The 21994-nt window shown below is 35.0% G+C and overlaps 1 protein-coding gene across 3 annotated transcripts in view; it reads right to left on the reverse strand.

The window, feature by feature from the left end:
• Positions 1 to 841: 841 nt before the first annotated feature.
• ABCD2 (ATP binding cassette subfamily D member 2) overlaps positions 842 to 21994 on the reverse strand; it is a 117278-nt gene continuing 96125 nt past the window's right edge. For 2 of the 3 annotated variants that reach the window (XM_069094227.1, XM_069094225.1), the window contains exons 8-10: positions 18236 to 18320; positions 9143 to 9268; positions 842 to 2693 (exon numbers count right to left, since the gene is read on the reverse strand). In XM_069094227.1, coding sequence (XP_068950328.1) covers positions 2474 to 2693; positions 9143 to 9268; positions 18236 to 18320 — 431 coding nt within the window. In that variant the 3' untranslated portion in view covers positions 842 to 2473. Of the gene's footprint in view, positions 2694 to 9142; positions 9269 to 15328; positions 16111 to 18235; positions 18321 to 21994 lie in introns of those variants that run through there. The other variant, XM_069094226.1, reaches the window with a different exon arrangement.

Below are 21994 nucleotides of genomic sequence, written 5' to 3' on the forward strand. Positions count from 1 at the left end.
AAACCAAGTTTATATATCATTATAGAAGTTTTCTTTAATGAAGAGAGATTTGGGTAATGTGCATAGTTGTTTGAGTATTAAAGTGTTTGCATGCAGTTTTCCCTTATCTGCATGTCTTCCTTGATCTATCCAAAGATGGCTGCTTGGTTTCTTGGTCTTTTTCTCATTTTCCATTGAATATGATATGATATATCACAGTGGATCATTATGGAAACAATTTGAATGGTATTAGAAAATAAAATTTTTAATAAGACATTCCCACTGTTAGGAAACAACTTCAAAAATAATAAGATACAAAGAATGTTTCTCTTAGGACCTAAAAATTTAAATGATGAATATGGGTGTCTTTCAATTGGCAACAATGATTTTTAAGTGCACCATAAAAATTCTATTATTCAAATTTCATCCAATCTCATATGTGGCAAATATTGCAAAGTTTCACTTTGTTATATGGATACCATAAACATGAAATGGGAGACAGCATTGCATAATGAATGCCCCTAGAGTCAAGAAAATATGGGTGTAAATCCCACATCTGAAATATTTTGGCCGTGTGACACTGGGCAAATCACTTAACCTCTCAGTGCTCTAGGCTACTGTCTAAAATGATAAGTTTCAGAGAAGGTACTGGCTTCCACTGGCACAGGAAATTTCCTTATCTAGGAGTTTTTAATGCCATAGGTCTAGTCTTTATCCCCCTAGAATAGTACTGATGCTAAACACAAATACATGCAAAGTCATATATGTAATTTATATGCTTTATGTCACCCAAAGGGCTTAGAAATTATTGTATTTTTTTTAAATCAGAAGATAATGAAGACATGACAATTAGACATCATAGTCCAAATGAAGCCTTTTTATTTCTTTGTTTTTCCAATAACTTCCTTTTTCATTCAAGAAGCTTAACTCAGAATTAAATAACTAAGAAGACATAAGCATACTTATCATTGGAACCTGAGTGAGCAGTTTAGATTAATTTTTTTCTGGTCTGTGAACATGGTGTCACAAGCACCATAAACCTCAAATATTGCTCTTTCATTTGTGGAATAACACTGAGAGCAGGTATATATGTAATGTGCAAAACTTAAAGTGCACTATAACGTTATTTTAGCCCACATCACCTAGATATTCTGCATAGTACCTGGACCACTATCATAAAAATTTTAAGTTCATAGCATTATTCCTATTTACTAAGGTTCAGGAATACCATTATTACTTTTGTGTAATATTTGACAAGTATTTAAGTGCCTACTACGTGCTGATGACTGTTCTAAGTTTTGGAGATACAAACAAAGGCACAAAACAATTCCTGATCTCAATTTTGAGTGCACAGTCCATTGTGGAAGACAACTTGCAAACAATTGTGCACACACAGGCTTCTTGTTGAAGGAACTTTATCATATATGAAGGAAACTAGGGGATGAGAATGAGGATGAGGACTGTCTTTCCTTGTCCTTCACTGAACAAATTCTAGTGTCACCTCCATTTGTTAACATTGTTACTTAGCCAACAATAATATCAACACTAAAATTATTAAATGCAGTTTCCTTCTTAATACATCAACTAAACTTCTTTAATTTCATAGCCAGTTAGTTTGGGGAGAGATGATTTTCTATTTGTTTCCATTCTAATATTTTTGGAATGTCTATTTTTGTTATAATACAAAAAATAATTTGACGCCTTTTCCATTAGAGAGACTCATACATTTTGCATTTCTGGACTATGATTACATGTAGTTACAAAGAAAATAAGTTCAATCAAACTTTTTTTGGATTGTCCTTTTTTGTTTTGGCTATTCACTATTTGAAATTAAGGGGTTCTTAACAGGTGTGAAATTCTCACTAAAATGAATGGATGTTACATGCCTGCATCAAGTTGCTTAAGGTCTAAAATTATAATTGAACAACCAAAGATATTTATCATTACTCTCACAATGTTTTGTTTTTTTAGTGACAGTTTTTAATCACTCCTATTAATAAACTGCTTTCTGTTTGTTGAAATTCAGCAGCCACTAGGAATAATGAACAACATAAAACTTACAATGAAGTATTAAATGGACTGTAATTCTATGTAGACTTTTTGTCATGCATCTGTACACACAATTCAAACCTTATATTCTTTCTTGCCTGCATTAAATTTCATCTAATACAGTAGGCACATTAAGTAGATTGAAGAGTCTGGTATCTTGCCTATATTCACTCAGATTGATTAAAGTCTCCTTTACTTGATGAATTGGAATTTCATTAGGAATTAGAATAAGCCATGGTGATTATTCTTTTAAAAATTTAGCTGTTTATTTTCTTCTCAAAGTTCAAAACATATTCTACCTCCATGCACAAAGCTCTTAAGTCATTTTTGGCTGATTTTTTCTCTGTGTTTAAGTTGGCATAATGCATGCATTGTAAGAGTGTATTAGAGCTCATTAAAGTCTTCAGCAGCAATGACAAAAATTTTCAAAACATATCAGAACAAATTAAGATGTTTCATCTTCTTTTTTGATAGTTTTCAGGACTGAATCTTCTCCCAAAATTTTGCACAGTTCATTGAGTCTCTGCTGCATCTTGGGAATGCCAGCTAGTTGGGATTCGAGCTTTTGTTTTTCTTCACTCAGTGATAAACGAATAGCTGTATCCAGTTGTTCAAAGCGCCAACCTCCTTCTCCATCAAACTGTAATAAATGAGTATGGTATTTCCTGCACAAGCAAATTAAATCAATACCATTAGCAAATGATTGCAGAATTATATGCTGCCAGACTTTTAAGTAAGATGCCTGTTTTGTAGACAAAAGGGGTATAGGAAGAGACTAATCCCTAAGGTAGTTCAAAGTCTTTATTCTTATCTCTTTAAAATGCATATTGTTTCTATCTTATTTGTTTTATTATGGAATGTAAAACAAGTCAGACTAATGGATTTGATCATGTTCTATGCTCTTTGAAATAAACTTAGATTTATGCAAACCTGAGAGGTTATACAGAGAAGAATAAAATAAGGATGTATGGTAAAAGGATTTGTTTTGTAAAACTTGGACTTAGTCAAAAGGTCACACCTGAGAATGTAGAAAGTCACATGTGGGGGTGGCTAGGTGGTGCAGTGAATAGAGCACCAGCCCTGGAGTCAGAAGGACCTGAGTTCAAATCCGGCCTCAGACACTTAACACAAAACTAGCTGTGTAACCTTGGGCAAGTCACTTAACCCCAATTGCCCTGCCTTCCCCCCTCCAAAAAGCAAAAAAAAAAAAAAGTCATGTGTGGCCTGGAGTCCCCACCCCTAGTTTAGTCAGTATACTGAGGGAATGAGGAGTTCCAAAGCATACTTTAAGTGTCAGAACTTTTTTTTTAATTAGGCATTTTTATAGAAATCTTTTGAAAATATACTATATAATTTATGAACTTGAAAAAAAGTACTTTTAACTTTCACCCCTCAAATTTTTTATTTTTTGAGTATAGAAAAGAACAGGTATGGAAATATCCTGGACCTGTAACTTATCTGTAATTTTGTAGTTTATTGTATAGAGAGTTGCCAGGGACCACAGTTAAATAACCTTCTGTTCATTCAACCAGCATGTGTCAGAGGTAAGACTTGAACCCAGGTCTTCCTGAATATGAGACTGACTTTTGATCTACTATGCCATATCCTATATTTTGAGGATTTAGGGCTATCATGAAGAATACCAATTACTGAAATACTAGTAACTGTTCTTTACAAATTGCCATAATTTTGGCATAACTTTGGCATAATTTTCTTATTTGATACTTAAAATAACTCCATGAATTAATTCAAGCATCATCATCATCATTATTGTTTTCCCTGTGTTACAGATTAAGAAATTTAAGCTCAGAGACTAATTAACTTGTACAAGTTTACATAACTAGTGTCACTTAGGTCAAATGCAAGTTTTCTGACTCCATGTTTAGTCTTCTTTTTGTTACAATAATAATGTGCATTAAATGATCCCAGTCTACTGTATTTTATTAGTTTTTATATTTGTTTTCTATAACTTTTCTGCTTCCCCCTTTGATGATCATTCTATCGGCTATGACTCTTATTCATGCTCTGAGTAGACCTCAGCTATATTTGATGTGCTGTTTCTAATCTGCTACAAGTTTGTTATAATTCTATCTGAAATAAGAGTAAATGCTTTCTGAATGAAGGCCCGGTAAATGCATGTGCTTAACAACAGTTGTGGTTGTTGTTGTTATATAGAAATCTTTCCCCTAACTTCTGGGTATTTAGCTGTTTGAAAAAACAAACAAAACTTGAGGTTGCTTCTTCCCCCTTTGTGCTCAAGTAAATAAAAACAGCTAATATTTACATAATGCTTGATCTGTTTGCAAAGTGCTTTTTAAATATTTTATTTTGTCCTCATGTAGCTGCTATTATGATTTCCATTTTACAGATAAGGCAGAATAACTTGCCCAGGAACACATAATTTTGTCTGAAGTTGAATTTGAACTGATGTCTTCCTATCTCCAGGTTCAGCACCCACTGTGCCACATAGCAGCCACTCAAGTTAACACAATGCATACATTTTAATAGTCGTGCAAAGTTGTGTTCTCAAAGACTAAAAGCACATTGCCTTTGCCTGTAACAAGATATGCAGTAGATTTTTTTTTTTAAGCAATCGGGGTTAAGTAACTTGCTCAAGGTTACATGGCCAATTATTTCTGGGTGTGGTACTAAGTATCTGAGCCCAGATTTGATCCCCAGGTCATCCTGACACTGGAGCCAGTGGTCTTACTCGCTGAGCCACCTGGCTGCCCCTAGATTTTTTTTTTTAAAGAGAAATATCCCTATAAAAAGCAGGAAAGGAAGCAAAAGAAATGAGAAAAAAATAAAAAATGAAATGGAAATGAAAGAACAGAATAATATGTAGGCTCCTTTTAAGCGTTTTATCTACTGAACTTCCAACTTGTGTGTTTACCTAAGTGAACATTAGCATCTAGTAGAATACTTTCTAAAATAGCGTACTCTAATCTTGACCAGGTTCCTGCCTTTAATTTCCTACTTAGGTTAGGTCCACCACTCTTTTCCTACAGCATGAATTGATTTCTAAACAGGAAGAGAAATATGGTTAGGTGTCTTTTGTCCAGAGTTTCACAAGTGTGTTCTCTAGGTGTAAAGTATCTTAGGGTATACCTTTGTCAGCAGAAAGAAAATGCTGCTGTTACTAAGACCTGTTGCAGTTAACCTACAATATATTTCCATCACAAAGAAAAAAAGCACAGGAAAGTGGTAAATGAAAAGCTATAATTTTATCCAGGGATCTAATAATTTAATAAACTTCTGCAGCTTTGACATTTACAGATATTAGCACTGAGTTTTACCTTGTAATCAATGATTACTCATCTAATACATAAATATGCAATATGGGGTAGTGAATAGAGCATTGGTCCTAGAGTCAGGAGGACCTGAGTTCAAATTCGGCCTCAGATACTTCACAGACTTACTAGCTATGTGACCTTGGGCAAGACATTTAACCCTAATTTCCTTGCCTTACTTCTTCTTCTTCTTCAAAAAAAAGCAATATAATTTGCTCTGTGCTAATACTCTGAAACCCTATATAATGTAAACCTCTCTGAGACCAAGGAAAGGAAACTTCTTCTGACTTTACTCCTCTACCAAGGGACCTAATAAATTTCTTTCTAAAACCATTTCAGATTTGGGGGTTCATTCTCATGACTAACACAGTTTATTTTAAAATGTCAGAACTAACATGCCTAAAAGGCAACATGTGATTCAATTTCCAAAATAGCAGGATAAAAAAATAATTTCATAGCATAACACTCAATGAAAGAATTTAATTGAACATGAGAGACAAGTCTCATCCTTTTCCACTTAATATAAGTCAATTTGATTTTGGATTAACTCTGGAAATATAGCTCAATACTAGGCAGAAAGAACACAAATTGGTCATTATTGCCTTGGTCATTGTTCACTCCAAGTTCAGAAGACCTCAGAATTCCAAAGTAAAGGCATAACTGGCATAAGATTTCATTCATCATTCAATAACAAACATGTAAACACTACTGTGTGTAAGGTTCTGGTAGATACTGAAAATACAAAGGTATAGGTATATATAAACATATATGAATATATATGTATGTATACACACATATGAAATAGATCTTAGTCATAGCGAGTTTATAAGAGTACTAGGTTTAGAATCAGGGCATGAGTTCAAATTCTTACTCCATCAATTAATACCTGTATGATCTAAGGCAAGGCACTTAATCTCTCTGGGTCTCACATCAACCTTTTGGTGAGAGAAGATGATCTCTACAGTCTCTTACAAATAAAAATACTATTATCCTATAACGGGAGAGAGGAATGAGGAAGATAAGTACAAATGGGGAAGGGAATAAGCTACTGGGAGCCAGACAGAGTGTTAAGCGCTTTACAAATATCTTATTTCATCTTCACGACAAGTCTGGAGGCAGGTGCTGTCATTATTCTGATTTTGTGGTTGAGGAAATTGAAGCAGACAGAGGTTAAGTGACTTGCTCAGGGTCATTCAGTTAGGAAATGTCTGGGGCCAGAATTTAACTCAGACCTTTCTGACTCCAGGCTCTGCTCTATTCAGGCATCGTTCACTGCATCACCTAGCTGCCAAGGGAGGTGCTTAAATGGACAGAGATGGGGTGAAGGGAGAGGAACTCATTTCAGATATGACTTGAACAAAGGCATGGGCATGTGAGAAGTCAAGGAATGGCTGAGGAAGAGAGATTAGTCCAGTCCAGAATATGTAAAAATACAGAGTGGTATTAGACATTTTTGGAAAGGTAGGCTGGAGCCAGATTGTAGAATACCCTTAATGCCAAGATCAGAGGTTTAATATTATTGAGTAGTGTTGATGTTGGGAATGGGAATAACAACAGATTGGCTGAGAAATATTCTTTTTTTGTCATTTATTTTTTTTATTTTAATTTTTTTTAAAGCAATTGGTAACCTGCTCAAGGTTACACGGACAGGTGTTTCTGGGTGGGTGCTAAGTGTCTGAGCCCAGATTTGTGCTACCTGGCTGCCCCAAGAAATTCTTTGGACCAACTATTTTGAGTTCACCAGCTGGAAAGTCTCACCCAAAGAGGCGACTCCCTGAATAAACAACACAAAAGGTTTATATTAGGTTTCTGGGAGTAAGGAACAGTGCAGGGGATGGGGCAAAAGTTGATTGGTCAAGGTCCCTATTGCTGGAACTTGAGGCTGATTTGGTGTAATAACCATTTTACCCAGTTTCAGGGTCGGGAGTTTCTGCATATGTGGGAGGCTAGGCTGCATCTCAGAACAGGTTGCGCAACATGGCATGTTCTATTTTGGGTCATTTGCCTTGCAAGCACTAAGGGGAGAATATAGACACATATAGGAAAAAAATAGGAGTGATTCTCAAAATGAAGAAGCTCTGGACCAATAGTAGGTGATCTGGAGCCAATGAAGGTTTTCAAGTAGTGAAGACTTATTGAACTATTTTTTAACCTAAGTCTCTTTATTTCACCCCAACTGGAAGTGCAGGGGCCATACATGGGCCCAACCCCACTGCTGACACAAAAGCTTTGCCCTCCTCTTTTTCCAACTCAGCTCATTCTGCCCCTCCTTAAATCGTATGCTGACTCCCCAGTCTTGGAGGCTTACCATACTGGTGCCAGACTTAGGGCAGATCACATGACTATATCTGTAGACTGGCTGTAGTTTTACTACTCTGTGTCCCCTAACAGCAAGAATTATAGACATGCATCACCATGTTGAGTGTAGTGAAGATTTTTAAGACATGGATTAACAATGTGTGAAGATGTATTCAATAGGGAGTAGACTAAAGGTGTTGGAGTATAAACTAAATATATTTTTTTAGCTTCCCCAGGGGAGTTTAAGAGAGTCCATACTGAAACTAAACATTGCCTTATTCTGGATTGTACCTAAATCATCCTCATGTGGGGTGTGGGGTAGTAGAGGGATTTTTTTGCAAGGTTGTCAGAATCACTTTATACTAATCTTCATATACCAAATGGTTACATTACAAATTCTACAGAAATCCCTGACATTAGATGGACCCTGAAAGATGAGGATTTAGGAATGAAGCATAAGAAGAGATACGATGTCAACTACAAAAACTCTAGAGGCTTAACTTAAACTGAAGTCCACTGCATTTCCAAAAGCAAACATACTTTTCTCACAAGCCTAGTCTCCTTGGGCCTAGGAGGTCTTCAAGGGTAAACTCAAATGGATCCTATCAATGTGGTACAATTTTGAGATTGTATTGGCTGAATGTTTGAGGCATGGAATTCAATCAAAAGTCACAGTACATTGAAGCTAAAATGGTGATGAGGGGTGCAACATTCTTGGAAAGCAGGGGACTCCAGCAAGTTAGAACAATCTTAGTTATTAGTATTGTATAACAAAATAAAAATTTTTGAATTATGAGCTAGAATGGGCAAGCAGGGAAATTATGACATTCAGCATGTATATATTAAAGTGTCTTCTAAGCTTTATCTATAGAATACATTTTAAGCTTATTATCAAATCATACTTCATGATAAATAAATAGAAATAAGTAAAAGAATTACGAGAATACTATCAGTATATAAAAATTCTAATAAAGTTCTTAGAATTCTAGAATGTTATATTGTAGTTAAACTTTTGAAAAAGTTTCTTTTTCTTTCTTTTTTTCCAATTATATTTCAGGGAGAGTGGGGAGGAGCAGCAGTCATTTCTTTTCAATATTGTCCTAGAAATTTGGGAGATGATATTAAAACTGGTTTTTTTTCTTTCTAGAGATTAGGAAATTAGCATGCCAATTATCCCTTCTTAAAAGAGTACATAATATTTCATATTTTTTCCAAATCTAATATATAGCACCTGAAAAATTTATCATATTTTATTTCTTTTTATAACACTACATATAGCAATTTCAAGTACAAAACATAGGTATTTGAAAAAGTTTTTTGAAATTGTGATGTGAATTTTGAATTTCATCATTGCACATCTTAACAGAAACTTGAAAATTAAGTAATAGAAAGGCTTAAATAGAATCCCTGGCATCTAGTGTACAACACTGCAGCAATATAATTCTTTAGATGTTTGATTAATCAACAATCTGAAAATAAAAGTAATAATTAAAGACATAAAATTTGGAACCTTTGTAGGAACTTACCAAAGAGAAGGCCTGTGTGTAATTGACAACAAGGATATTCCAGCACCTTTTGCAGCCTGAAATATCTTCCCTTCAACATCAATGCTGACTGCACTAGTACATTCATCCAGGAGTGCATATTTTGGTCTTTAAAAACAAGAATTAACATGTTAATAATTTTATACATACAGCATGGGTTTAAACCTTAAAAGTTTCACTTTTTTTCTAATAAAGGCAGTTTGTAGAGATTTTTTTCTTTCTCAATCTTTTGAGACTAATTTGTGTAGTAAAGGTATTTAGAATTTCTTTAAAAGTTTGATAGCATTCTCCTGAAAATCTATCTGGACCAGGGTTTTCTTTTCCTTTTGGTAGTTTCTTTAAAGCCAGTTCAGTTTTCTTTTCTGAAATATTAAGATCCTTTTACAATATTCTGATAATTTTTGTATTTTATATTTTTGCATATTTCTTTTAAATTCTCAGTTTTGCTTGCATATGACTATATAATAGGTTCTGACCATCATTTCTTCATTTTTATTTGTTAATTTGATTTTTTCTTTTTCTTTTTAAATAATTTGGCTAAATATTTCTTATTTTTGCTGGCCTTTTTAAAGAACCAGTTTTGAATTTTGTTCAGTTCTATGGTCTTTTTCTTTATAAAAAAATAAGACGTACTAGAAAAATTATATTTTAAAATTCTCTAGAATGGGAAGATTGAAACACAGAAGTAAGATCTTTGTAGACCCAGATTTTCAAAGAGAAAAACACAATCAAAGCCAAAACCACAAACTATAGCAAAAATACAGAGAAAATCTAGGCCCCTTTCCCTTCTTTTGTTTTCTGAATTTTTGCTACCATGTTGCCTATTAAAATAAACCAAATTGTAGTTGTGGTTTGGGAAGCAAAATAGAGCAAGTAACAGCTGTAGCTTCTAGTGAAAGAGTGGTGCAGTGAAAAGAGCACTGGATTTGGAGTCAGAGGACAAGTTGAATCCCAGCTGTGTGAAATACTGAAATTGGGCACACATATTTAACTTATCTCACACCCACTGACCTCATGCATTCCCTTCCTAAGCCCCAGTTCATCATTCCTTCTCAGCCCTTCCTCACTTGTGCTCTCTGGAGCCTTCCTTCTATTGTTAAGAAACTTACCCTTGTCTTAGTAGACCTTTCCTTCTCTTGTTCCTTTAATCTTGTGGTACCCACAGGGAACTGGGTACCACAAAAACCCTTCACCTTGTATCATCCCCTCTAGGATTAAAGGCACAGTCCCTCATATGCTGTGAACTAAGAAGAGGAGTAGCCATACTTCTCATTTCACCAACCCATCACTCAATCTTTCTTTCTTTCTGTGAGGTTCACTCTACCTGTATTTATCACCCCTTTCAGAGTCTATTGGTTGTTACTGATTAGCCCCTAGTTAATTTTCCATCTTTTCTAAAAGTGCTCAGTATTTCAATAAATCTGTTTATAACATACACTCCTAATTCATCACCTTTTCAACTATCTACACATTCATTTATAAGAATAATACACTTGATCTTATCATTATAAAAGGAGGTTCTCTTCCATCATCAAGAACTCTATCCAACCATAACCTTCTATCATTTCATCTCTCCCTTTCACTCCTCTTAAAGATATTCTTCACCTTTTCCATTATCTCCAATCCCTCCATTCCACATAATACTTAGCATGTATATAGTACTTTAAAATTATTTCTTCCCTGCCCAATCTTGGCCAAAGTAGAGGATTTTAATTTTGTCCTTTAATCATTAATCCCTTTGCCCTTAGTCCTATTGCCACAAGTCTTTTTCAATCTCAACCCTTGATTATCTCTATGTCCTCAAGAACTTGTTGTTAAACAGTACAATAGGAAATCAGAAAATCATATGGAGTTCAATTTCTTCTTCTGAAATATACTGACTATAAGATACCAGGCAAGAAATATAACCTTTCGATGTCCAATCATGCTCTCCAAATCATAAGACACAGTAAACTTGACAATCTCCACTGGCATAGTGAGTCTATCATTCTACCATCTCTCTAGCATTGACTATTGAGTTCTTTTATAATCTTTGGAAATTTGCAGGGGGTGAGGTGAAATCTCAGGGTTGTTTTGATATGCATTTATTTTATTATTAGTGATCTGGGGCATTCTTTCATGTGGTTGTGAATACTTTGCAATTCTTCTTTTGAAAACTTTTGCTCATATTCTCTGACCTACTGAGGAATAATTATCAGTCTAATATATATTTTATTAATTATTTATGAATCTTAAGAACAGAATAGACATGCAAATGATTATAGTAACCTCCTGTTTGATAAATGTAAAGATTTAAACTTGTAGGACAAGAACATTTAAAATTGTTGGGAAACTTGGAAAGCATTCTTACAGAAATTGGGGACAGATCAATATCTTACACCATTTACTAAGATAAGGTCAAAATAGATACATGATCTAGATATAAAGGGAGATATTATAAGAAAAGTAGAAGAACCTGGAATATATTACCTATCAGACTTATGGATAGAAAAATAATTTATGAATAAATAAGAAAGAGCATTGTGAGATATAAAATGGATAATTCTGATTATATTAAAGTTTTCATACAAATAAAACCATTTTATCCATGATTAGAAGGAAAGGAAAAGATTGGGGGGAAAATTTTATAAACAGTTTCTTGGATAAAGGTCTCATATCTCAAATATTCAGAGAACTTTATCAAATTTATAATAGCAATTCTCCAACTGATAAGTGGTCAAAGGATTATGAATAGGCATTTTTTAAATGAAGAATTCAAAACCATACATAGTCATATGAAAATACTCTAAATTATTGATTAGAAAAATGAAAATTTGAAAAACTTTGAAATATTATGTGATACCTATCAGATTGGCTAAAATGATAGAAGGGAAAAATGACAGACTAGGGAGGATATAGAAAAATTGGGACACTAATACATTGTTGGTGGAACTGTGAACTGATCCGACCCTTTTGGAGAGCAATTTGGAATTTTATGCCCAAAAAGTTATAAAAATGTGAATACCCTTTGACCCAGAAATACCACTATTAGGTCTGTTTCCTGAAGTGATTTCTAAAATAGTTATAGCAGCTCTCTTTGTAGTGGCAAAAAACTGGAAATTGAGGGGGATGGCTAAACAAATTTTACAATATGATTGTGATGGAATACTACTTTGCTATAAGAAATGATGAGCTGGTTGATTTTAGAAAACCATGGAAAGCTTTGCATGGAATAATGAAGAGAAAAATGAGCAGAACCAAGAGAACATTGCAAACAGTAATAGCAATACTGTTCAAACAAAACCTGTGAATGACTGAGTATTATACACATTCAAACCAACTGCAAAGGACCTGCGAAGGAAGATGCTATCCACGCCTAGAAAAAGAACTGAAAAACAGAAGTGCACATAGTAAGGTTTTATATATATATCCATATATTTGTGTCAAATGGTCGCCTTCTGTAGTGTGGGATGGGGAGGGAGGGAAATAATTCAGAATTTAAAATGTAACAAAATACAAATAAAATAATTTACCATCTAGAATACCAAATCCTTATTAGAGCTGGGTTTTGTTTTTGGAGGGTTTTTTTGGTTTTGTATTTTTGCCATTCCACCACTTTCCTTCTTATCCTAAATGCATTAATGTTGTTTGGGCAAAGCTTTTCAGATTCAAGTAATCAAAGTTATGTATTTTATCTTTTGTAATTGATTCTTCCCCTTGTTTGGTTAAAAATACACCTCCTACCCATAGCTATGAGAGGTATAAGATCCTCCCTTTCAGGAGAAGAAATAAGAGGTTGGGTCTAGAAGCCACTCTGTTCTCCTCAGAGTGAGGATGTAGGGGGCTAGAATTATATCTATCTGCTGCCTTAAATATTGTTAATTCAGGGAATGAGGTTTTCAAGTTTAATCTAACTTTTAATTGCTTTTTCATTGGGAGGACCCCCTTCCCACCAAATACTAGCTTCATAATAAACCCACATGATGAATAGCAAAGAAACCCTTTCATCCAAATTGTAAACAAGACAAATCAAAGTATACATATGAGAATATGTAGCAGACAGTACAGAGTGAAGGAGGTATCCCATCAGGAGCAAAATAACTCAGCTCAGCCAAGAGAGTTCCAGATTTCACCCAAAAGGAAGTTTCCCAAAGTCTCTAATGTAGCAAGCTAGAGACAGGGACATGATGGGTATTACCAGTTCCTTTCATGTCTTCCCAGAATTTTTTCTTCAGCAATCTGAAGTGGGATTAACTTTACTTTCTTCTCTCTTCAAAGTGCCAAAGACAGCAACAGAGTGATAGCCAAGACTAGTAAGGAACTTTCTTATACAAAGAGATAAAGGTGCAGGTGGAAGGTAGGTGAGGACATGGGCCTGGGGCATTATGGACAGAACCTAGAAATACCCTGCTTACAGGTCAATCAGTTTTTTATAGGATTTCATTACAAAATGGGAGGATGCGTCAAAGGGGAGCAGAGGGGTAATAGGGAGTGTGTAACGTGCCTGGGTAAACTTGAGATCTAGCAATGAGGGAAAGGTAACCCCCATGATCTTACAATAAGTAAAGTCTGCAGGGGAGTGGATGAGGAGGAGGGGGCAAAGATAGAAAAAAGGGGAAGGGAAAGAAAGGACCCCTTGCTTTGGTAGTGAGAGTGATAAAGGGCCCTCTCTCCTATGGGTAAAAAGAAATGTTCTATGATGGGAGATGAGGATCTTGTGCTGGGTGTGGTCTAGGGAATTTGGTGCTTGAAAGAACTACTTGTCCTACTTGGGAGTGAAGGACTTCGAACTCCTGGGGGAAACTGGAACGTGGGAGACTGAGAAGGCATGCATCCAGAGAGGAGATCTTGGAGTAAATGGAGAAAAAAAGATAAGTGGAGGTACAGGTCAGTAGAGGGGCTACATCAGGATGGGAGGTGGAGGGATCCTATCTTGGGACAGTGGCTTTGTTCTGGGAATGAGGCATAATTAAAAAGAGGAAACCACAGGACAAGTTCTACAAGTCAGTGGCAGAAACTACCTAGATGGGAGAGTTCAGAATGGAAGTTTGGATTTTTTTATTCTGTGAGGAATATAGAAAATAGCAAGAGATTAAATATTTATAGGGATCATGAACCTGAGAGGGAGGATCTAGAATAGTCAGAAAGAGAGGATGAATAATGAAGAGAGTAAGAGGAACCTTCTCTGGAAAGGAAAACAAAAATTCAAATTAAAAAAAAAACTTAATGAACATGACTAGTTGAAGGGGAGGAGAGGAAGTGGGAATTTACTGCTTGAGAGGGAAAAAATGGAGAATGGAAGAATTAAACAGCCAGATAAAATCAAGAAAGAAAAAGTAACTAATACAAAACCCCTAAGGGAAAATGATAACTAATGAGAGATTGGGGGAGTGAAAGACATTGGGAATAGGTCCAAAAAAAGAATAAGCTAAAGTAACTGAAGGAATATTGTACTCTCTACAGTCAAGGGGGAGAAAAAAATCATAATTTGAAAAAAAAATAGAGAGAGGAAAATGTAAACCTCATTCACAGTTCCAAGACAATAGACAGAGAGGAACCAGTATCAGGGTTAGTCTGCTCTCCTTATTAGTGGGGATCAGAGTCCCACACTGGTGTCACGATCAGGGAGGAGTTGGAGAGGGTGGGGGAGTGGAGAGTTCATCAGTTCTTGAAGCTTTGAATATGGGCTTTGCAGTCACTTTAGGCACTTCTGGTTTCTAGCGGTTGGTATGCTGGGTGAAAGTTTTTCACAGTTATTCACAGTTTTATAAATTTTTAGGCACAGTTCCAATTTTCATTCAGTTCTTTCAGTTATGTCTGACTCTTTGTGACCCCATTTGGGGTTTTCTTGGCAAAGATACTGAAGTGGTTTATCATTTCCTGCTCCAGCTCATTTTACAGATGAAGAACTGAGGCAAATAGGGTTAAGTGACTTGCCCAGGGTCACACAACTGGTAACTAACTGAAGCCAGATTTGAACTCACAAAGATGAGTCTTCATGACTCCAGTCACAGTACCCTATCTACTGTACTTAGATGTCCCAAATATACCTTAGAACAAATCATAAATACCAATAATCCACATGGTAGAAATATATCAGTGCAACTGACATTGACTACTAAAGCAGGTGCATGAATATGTATGCAATGGACTGATGATAGAAAGGCTTTCTTTTTCTATGCACCAATTTCATGTCATGCCACAATCAGTAATAGATTCCTTCAGGTATAGGCAAAGCTTTAACAATATCTTCAACTCCAAGTCACAAGAAACAACAAAGTTTCTGTTTTTAAATTTTATTTATTTTTAGTTTTCACCATTCACTTTCATAAGATTTTGAGTTCCAAATTTTCTCTCCATCCCTCCCCTTCCTCACCTCAAGACGGTCTACAATCTGATACAGGTTCTCCACATACATTCATATTAAATGCATTTTCACATTAGTCACATTACACACAACAGCATGGCTTCAACTAGTACAGGACAAGAGAAAAAACAAACTTCATTCCTAAGCCTAGGTTAGATGAAAAAAATTAAAGTTACTAAAAACCCAAAAGGAAAAAAAATTAAAGACCCTGAAGTCACTGAGAGTCTTTATTTCATATAAATTCTAGAAATTATATCTAATAACTAAATGGAAAACAAAAACAGATGTGGTATTTCAGATGATTTTAAAAGGATGTATGCGTAATTAAATTAAAAAGCCCTTTTTGAGTTTGATGGCATGATTTTAACTAACAGACCAATTATACTGAAACAAAGCAATAAAAAAGCTGGTCTTTACTAAGACTATTATGAACAAATCCATTCTCTCATGGTATTTGGCAAAAAGTGAAAACATTTCAGGGCCTGCACAAAAAGGTATAATGGACAGCAGCTGCTGTGGGAAGAGCCATCGGAGGAAAGCAGACTCTAAGGAAAGACACCAAAAAACACCATGGCCAAAGTGACTTGAGAGGATTACTGAAGATCTGAAAAAAGGTATCAGAATATTTCATCAATGTCAAGCTGGTATATGCAACAAAAAGCATGAAAGAAATGTTACTCAATTAAAAACAACAAAAAAAAGAAATGTTCAGAAAGTAATCCAAAAACCAAAATATACTAAAAATTCTATCTTTCCTTAATAAGCAATTAATAGCAACAAAGGAGTTAAAATAATCTAAATAACATAATATTCAATATAAAATTCAACATAAAAAAGAATAAATAGGAATGGCTTGTTATAGTTGAGATTAACTAGCACGAATCTGTGGTGGTCACAAGGTTTTGCAGTTTCTTTCATTTCCATTTAGCAGTATCAGAGCAGGAGTGAAGGAAGCAGATGGGAGGGAGGCAGTAATATAGGGTAAGAGAAAATGGAAAAGGACATTGAAGAGTTGAAGTGTAAAGGTGAAGAGGTTCACTAATGCATCAAGACCGGGAAGAAGGGAGAGTGCAAACACATAAGGGTGATGGGCTGGAATAATGTGTATGGGAAGGACTGAAGAATGTTTTAAAGATTTGAGATACTGAGATAAAGAATAGATTTAGGAACAGTGAGGTATAGAGGGAAATGGGAAGAAAAAAGATTATGGTCAGATAATGAAAGTTCTTTTTTCCCCAATTAGTAGTATTTTATTTTTTCCAATTACATGTAAAGATAATTTTCAACATTCATTTTTATAAGACTTTTAGTTCCAAATTTTTTCTCCCTCCCTCCTTCCTTCCCCAAGATGGCAAGCAATCTCATATAGGTTATACGTGTACACTCGTATTAAACATATTTTCCACATTAGTCATGTTGCAAAAGAAGAATCAGAACAAAAGGAAAAAAAACATGAGAAAGAAAAAAAAGTAAAAACTATGCTTCAATCTGCATTCAGGCTCCATAGTTCTTTCTCTGAATGTGGATAGCATTTTTTTTCATTTGAATTATGGTATTGTTGTATTTATTATTGTACAATCACACATAATATTATGAAACAATAATGTCTCATCTATGTACAGTGTCTTTAACCTTTTCTGAGAGCTCTCATATACATTGTCACAGTTGCTACTGACAACAACACCCTCTATTTTCAGGTAAAGAACTCAGACTGAGGACTTAAGTGATTTGTGAAGGTCATACAGGTGAGAAGGAAAAACTAGGTGGAGGGGATTGACAATGCAAAAGCACAGAGAGGGGAGATAAGAGTATTCTGTGTGAGAAACAGTAAGTAGGGCAGTGTAGCTGAATTGTAGAGTGTATTAATTATATGTGTTATATTATGGGAGAGGTACAGGCAATGTGTGAGAAAGGTAGGAATAGATTAGGTTTTAAAAAATATTTCTTAAAATTTTATTGATATCTTTGGTTTTTTATATGATCAAAATTTCTCCTATTTGTCTTATTATTAAGGCCAAGTTCATAAGTAAAGCTCCAATAGAATCAATTAACTCTATGTAGAAGTTTATCTTTAAACTCGGTTTATATATCTGGCCCTCATCCTTGTCCTGAGCTCCAGCTGTCTCTGCTGAACATTTCCTTCTGAATGTTTCCCATAAATATCTTAATTTCAACACGTCCAAATCAGAGCCCATTATCTTTCCCCTCAAACTTACTCATCCTGTTAACTTCCTATGTCTACTTCCATTGTTCTGTCTCTTCCTGTTGCTGGAAGAATAAAAGCCTTTCAGTCACTCAAATTCCAACCTTGAAGTTATCCTTAACTTTTCTCTCTTCACTCATTCTCCATATCTAATCCTTTGTCAATTTCATTCAAATTCTCTTTACAAGTCTCAACTTAAGGGTCATTTCATTATATTTTCCTGACCTCTTTTCCTAATCCTTCACCTATAGGCAAATCACTTTGTACTTATTCTGTATATATTTTGAATTTGTTTATTATTGGACATGTATTCCCTCAAACACACAAGAGAATAAAATTTCCTTGAAGACAGGGATTACTTTTGTATATGTAGCCTCAGTGACTAGCACAATGCTTCATGACAGTAGGTGCTTAAATAATTTTTGATGATTGATTAAGGGATGTATACTCTACTAATCTTCCTTCCCCAAAGTTTTTTTTTTTTTGCAATAATGCTTGCATGAGCAAAATAATATATGGTACTTACTTATGATAGAACATCCGAGCCATGCCCATTCTCTGCTTCTCTCCTCCTGAAAGGACATCCTTCCAATCCATGACAGCATCCCATCCTTCCAAAATCACATGTAAAAAAGCATATTTTATTGTTAAAAAATATTTACCCATCATTAACGATAGCTTCTTTCCAGGTATTTTTACAGCTTACTTATTATCAAACTAAGTATAAAATAATTCTGTATAGGGCATAGGCAGTGAATGTTATCAATGTCAGATGAAGGCTTATTCTTCTTTATGACTTATTTTGCTAAGAATTCTAAGCATTATCATAATTATTTTTATTATTATTTAAAAATTCTTAAAATATGCTTATCAGGTAGCAAGTGCAGGTATTATTCTGGAGAAGATTTTTTTTTAAGTAGAAACAAAGGCTGCTTAATTTTGTCAAACGTTTTTTCAAACTTGGTTTTTATTATTTTTGCTATTGGTCTCTTATATTTACATTTTCCCAGTACTTAATACTCCCTTTCCAGTATAAACTCAAGCAAGTCCTAGGGGTGCAATCTTTTAAATTTGTTATTGCTGACTCTTTCCTAATATTTTATTTACTATTTTATATCAATCATCAGGAATATTGAATTATGGTCTTATTTCCCCACTGTACTTCTCCCTGAGTTAATTATCAAGCCCATATAATTTTTTTTATCACAGAAGTAATTTTATAGGATCCTTTCTTTTCTTATTTTTGCAAACAGTTAATAAAATTTTGAATTAATCTAGTGAAAATGCAGTCAGGAGATGGAATGTCTAGAGTATGGGGAGGGAAGTAAAGTATAAAAAAGGCTGAAAAAGTAGGAAGGAGCCAGGCTATGAAGGACTTAAAAATAGAGGATTTTATAGTGGATCCTGAATGCAATGAAGAGTCAATGGAATTTATTGAATTGGGAGTGACAAGGTCAGACTTTGATGGCTCAGTGGAGGACAGAATGGAGTGGGGAGAGAATATCAGAGTAGTTGTGAAAGTAAAATCAACAGAAGTCGGCATCATATTTGCTATTGGGGGATAAAAGAGAGTAAGGAGTTGAGGATAACACCCATGTTGTGAACCTGTGTGACTGAGAAAATAGTGATACCTTCAACCGTTATATGGAAGTTAGGAAGAGGGGAGGGTTTTGGGAAAGCATAATAGGTTCAGTTTTGAACATGTTGAGTTCAAGATGTCTATGGAACATTTAATTCTTGATATCTAATAACTAGTTGGAGTTGAGAGACTAGAGAGAGGTGAGAGCTGAATAAATATAACTGAGAATCAAATGTATAGAGATAATAATTGATTCCATGGGAACTAATGAGATCACCAAGAAAGACAGTATGGGAGGAGAAAAGAAATCCCAGTACAGAAGCTTGGGGGACATAGAAGTTTGCATCCATGCCCTGGATAAATATACAGAAAGGGGAACGAGAACATCAGACAGCAGAAAGCAGTATCTTGAAAGCCTAGATAAAAAGAGTATCAAGGAGAAGAATAACAATAACAAAGGCTGTAGAGAGGTAAAAAAGATGAAGTTTGAGAAAAAGCCATCAGATTTGGTATTTAAATTACTTAACTTTGGAAAGAGAAGTTTCACTTGAATGAGGAGAGTTTCAGTTGAATGAAGCTAGACTGCAAAGGGTTAAGAAGAGAACAAGAGGAAAGGAAGTAGAAGTGCTGATTGAAGATGACTTTCTCAGGCTTTTCTATGGTTGATAGGAAAGACTATAGTCCAGTGTGGATGGGTGGATTAAGTGAGGTTTTTTGAGACGTGGATGTGTGTAAAGGCAGCACGGAAGAAGCAAAAGATGGGGAAAGATTAGTGGGGGATTAGATGGACCAACCTGCTAGAAAAAAGATGGGATGGAATGGGATCAAAGGTACATGTAGATGTGTTTGTTTTGGCAAGAAGGGGATCCACTTCATGTAAGACAGGGGTTAAAGGAAGATATCCCAGGGGGAAGCATATAAGTGATGGGAGATAAAGTGAAGATGAAAAGTGGGAGCTCTCAGTGAAATATGAAGCAAGGTTCTCAACTGATAAAGTCAAAAGAAGAAGAGCCATGGGAGGTTTGAGAAAGGATGAGAAGGTTTTGAAAAGCTGCTGTAAGTGGGAAAGTGAGTCAATTAGGAAAATGCAATAGGACTGCCTTGTCACATGAAGGTTCATTTGAGATTATGTAATATAAATTTGTAGTGGATCCAGTCAACACAATTTCATGATTTTCTCCAGTAAATGGTATTTTTTTTTCTTTTTCTGAATTTATAAGGTTATAATTTGTGAATACATTTTAAAGGTGTCATTCACAAATGTAAAATATATTTACTCCTTTCTGTTCCCATTCAATATTTGCCAGAGTTCTATAACAGCTAACTTTTCCAATGTTCTATTCAGTTCCTTAACTTCTTGTTTGTTTGTTTTTTTGTTAAATTTGTCTAACTCTGAAAGAACTCCATTGAAGAACCCATTATTATATTTTTACCATATGGATGTTTGATAACCACGAGTTTTACAGAGCACAATTAAAAAACACATTACATTTGAAAATTCATCACTGTATGAGTCACAGAAGCCAAATATCCAAGATGATTCTTTGGTGCTTTTGTTGATTATTGGTAATAGGCAAGAAAAAAAGGAAGCTTTTGTTCTGGCAGGTATAAAATTTTGTCAAGAGTAAAGCATTTTGCAAAACTAAAGTGATATATAATGAGGGCTATTTACTTTTGAAGGAAAATTACATACTAATAATGTTGAAATACAAACTCTACATTTATAAACAGAAAATTTTCAAGAGCTGTAAAATACAATCCAGTCTTGTTCTTATCCTCTTCAATTCTGAATCCAGATCACTCTACATGCTATACTACTTACTTATACTGATGGACTAACTTAGTAACTAACTTAGTAGAATATACAGTCACAATCAGGACTATATGCTTTTTTTTTATTCGTTTATTCCCATCCCTATGCAACATTAGGGCAACCTCTTTTGAATCTCCTTGGGAAGGACCTATGACCTTGTGCCCCTTCTACTGTTCTGACAAAGACAACACACACACACATACACACACACAAACACACACAAAGAAGGCTACATAGGACCATTTAATCACTAAGGTAAAAAAAAATCATCATTTGGTGGTCAACTTTCTGATAATAAGCCTCTCTGTACCTAGCTAGGCTGATCTTCAGGTAAGAGTCAGTTTATTGGTATACTGTATTTGGAGCTGTTCCACTTGGTATACACTACCAGATTTTGTGCTCTACTAACACAGTCACTGACACCCAGAAATCACCTCCAAGTCATGATGATGTATATGAATAGAACTTTTGTAGAGTACTTTTAATTTTCCCAAACTGCTACCTTTCTCAAAACATATCTATTCACTAATATTCTCCTGGTACTGACATATAGCTTCAAATGATTAGACACAAACTTAGAAGAATAGAAACTAGACATCTCAAAGAGCAATTGGAAGATGCATCATGTCTAAAAGCAGGCTACAACTGCAATGATACATTTGGCAAAAACAATGGCAGAGAAGATATAATCCAGAGGGTGGCTAGGTGGCACAATGAATAGAGCACCAGCTCTGAAGTCAGGAGGACCTGAGTTCAAATGCGGCCTTACACACTTAACACAAAAACTAGCCAGGACCTTGGGCAAGTCACTTAATCCCAACTTCCCTCCAAAGAGCAAAAGAAGACGAAGAAGAAGACGAAGAAGAAGAAGAAGAAGAAGAAGAAGAAGAAGA

This window comes from Petaurus breviceps, unplaced genomic scaffold, assembly GCF_028583685.1.
Source record: "Petaurus breviceps papuanus isolate PSGF00001 unplaced genomic scaffold, PetGlider_PUasm1.0 216, whole genome shotgun sequence".
Taxonomy (NCBI): domain Eukaryota; kingdom Metazoa; phylum Chordata; class Mammalia; order Diprotodontia; family Petauridae; genus Petaurus; species Petaurus breviceps.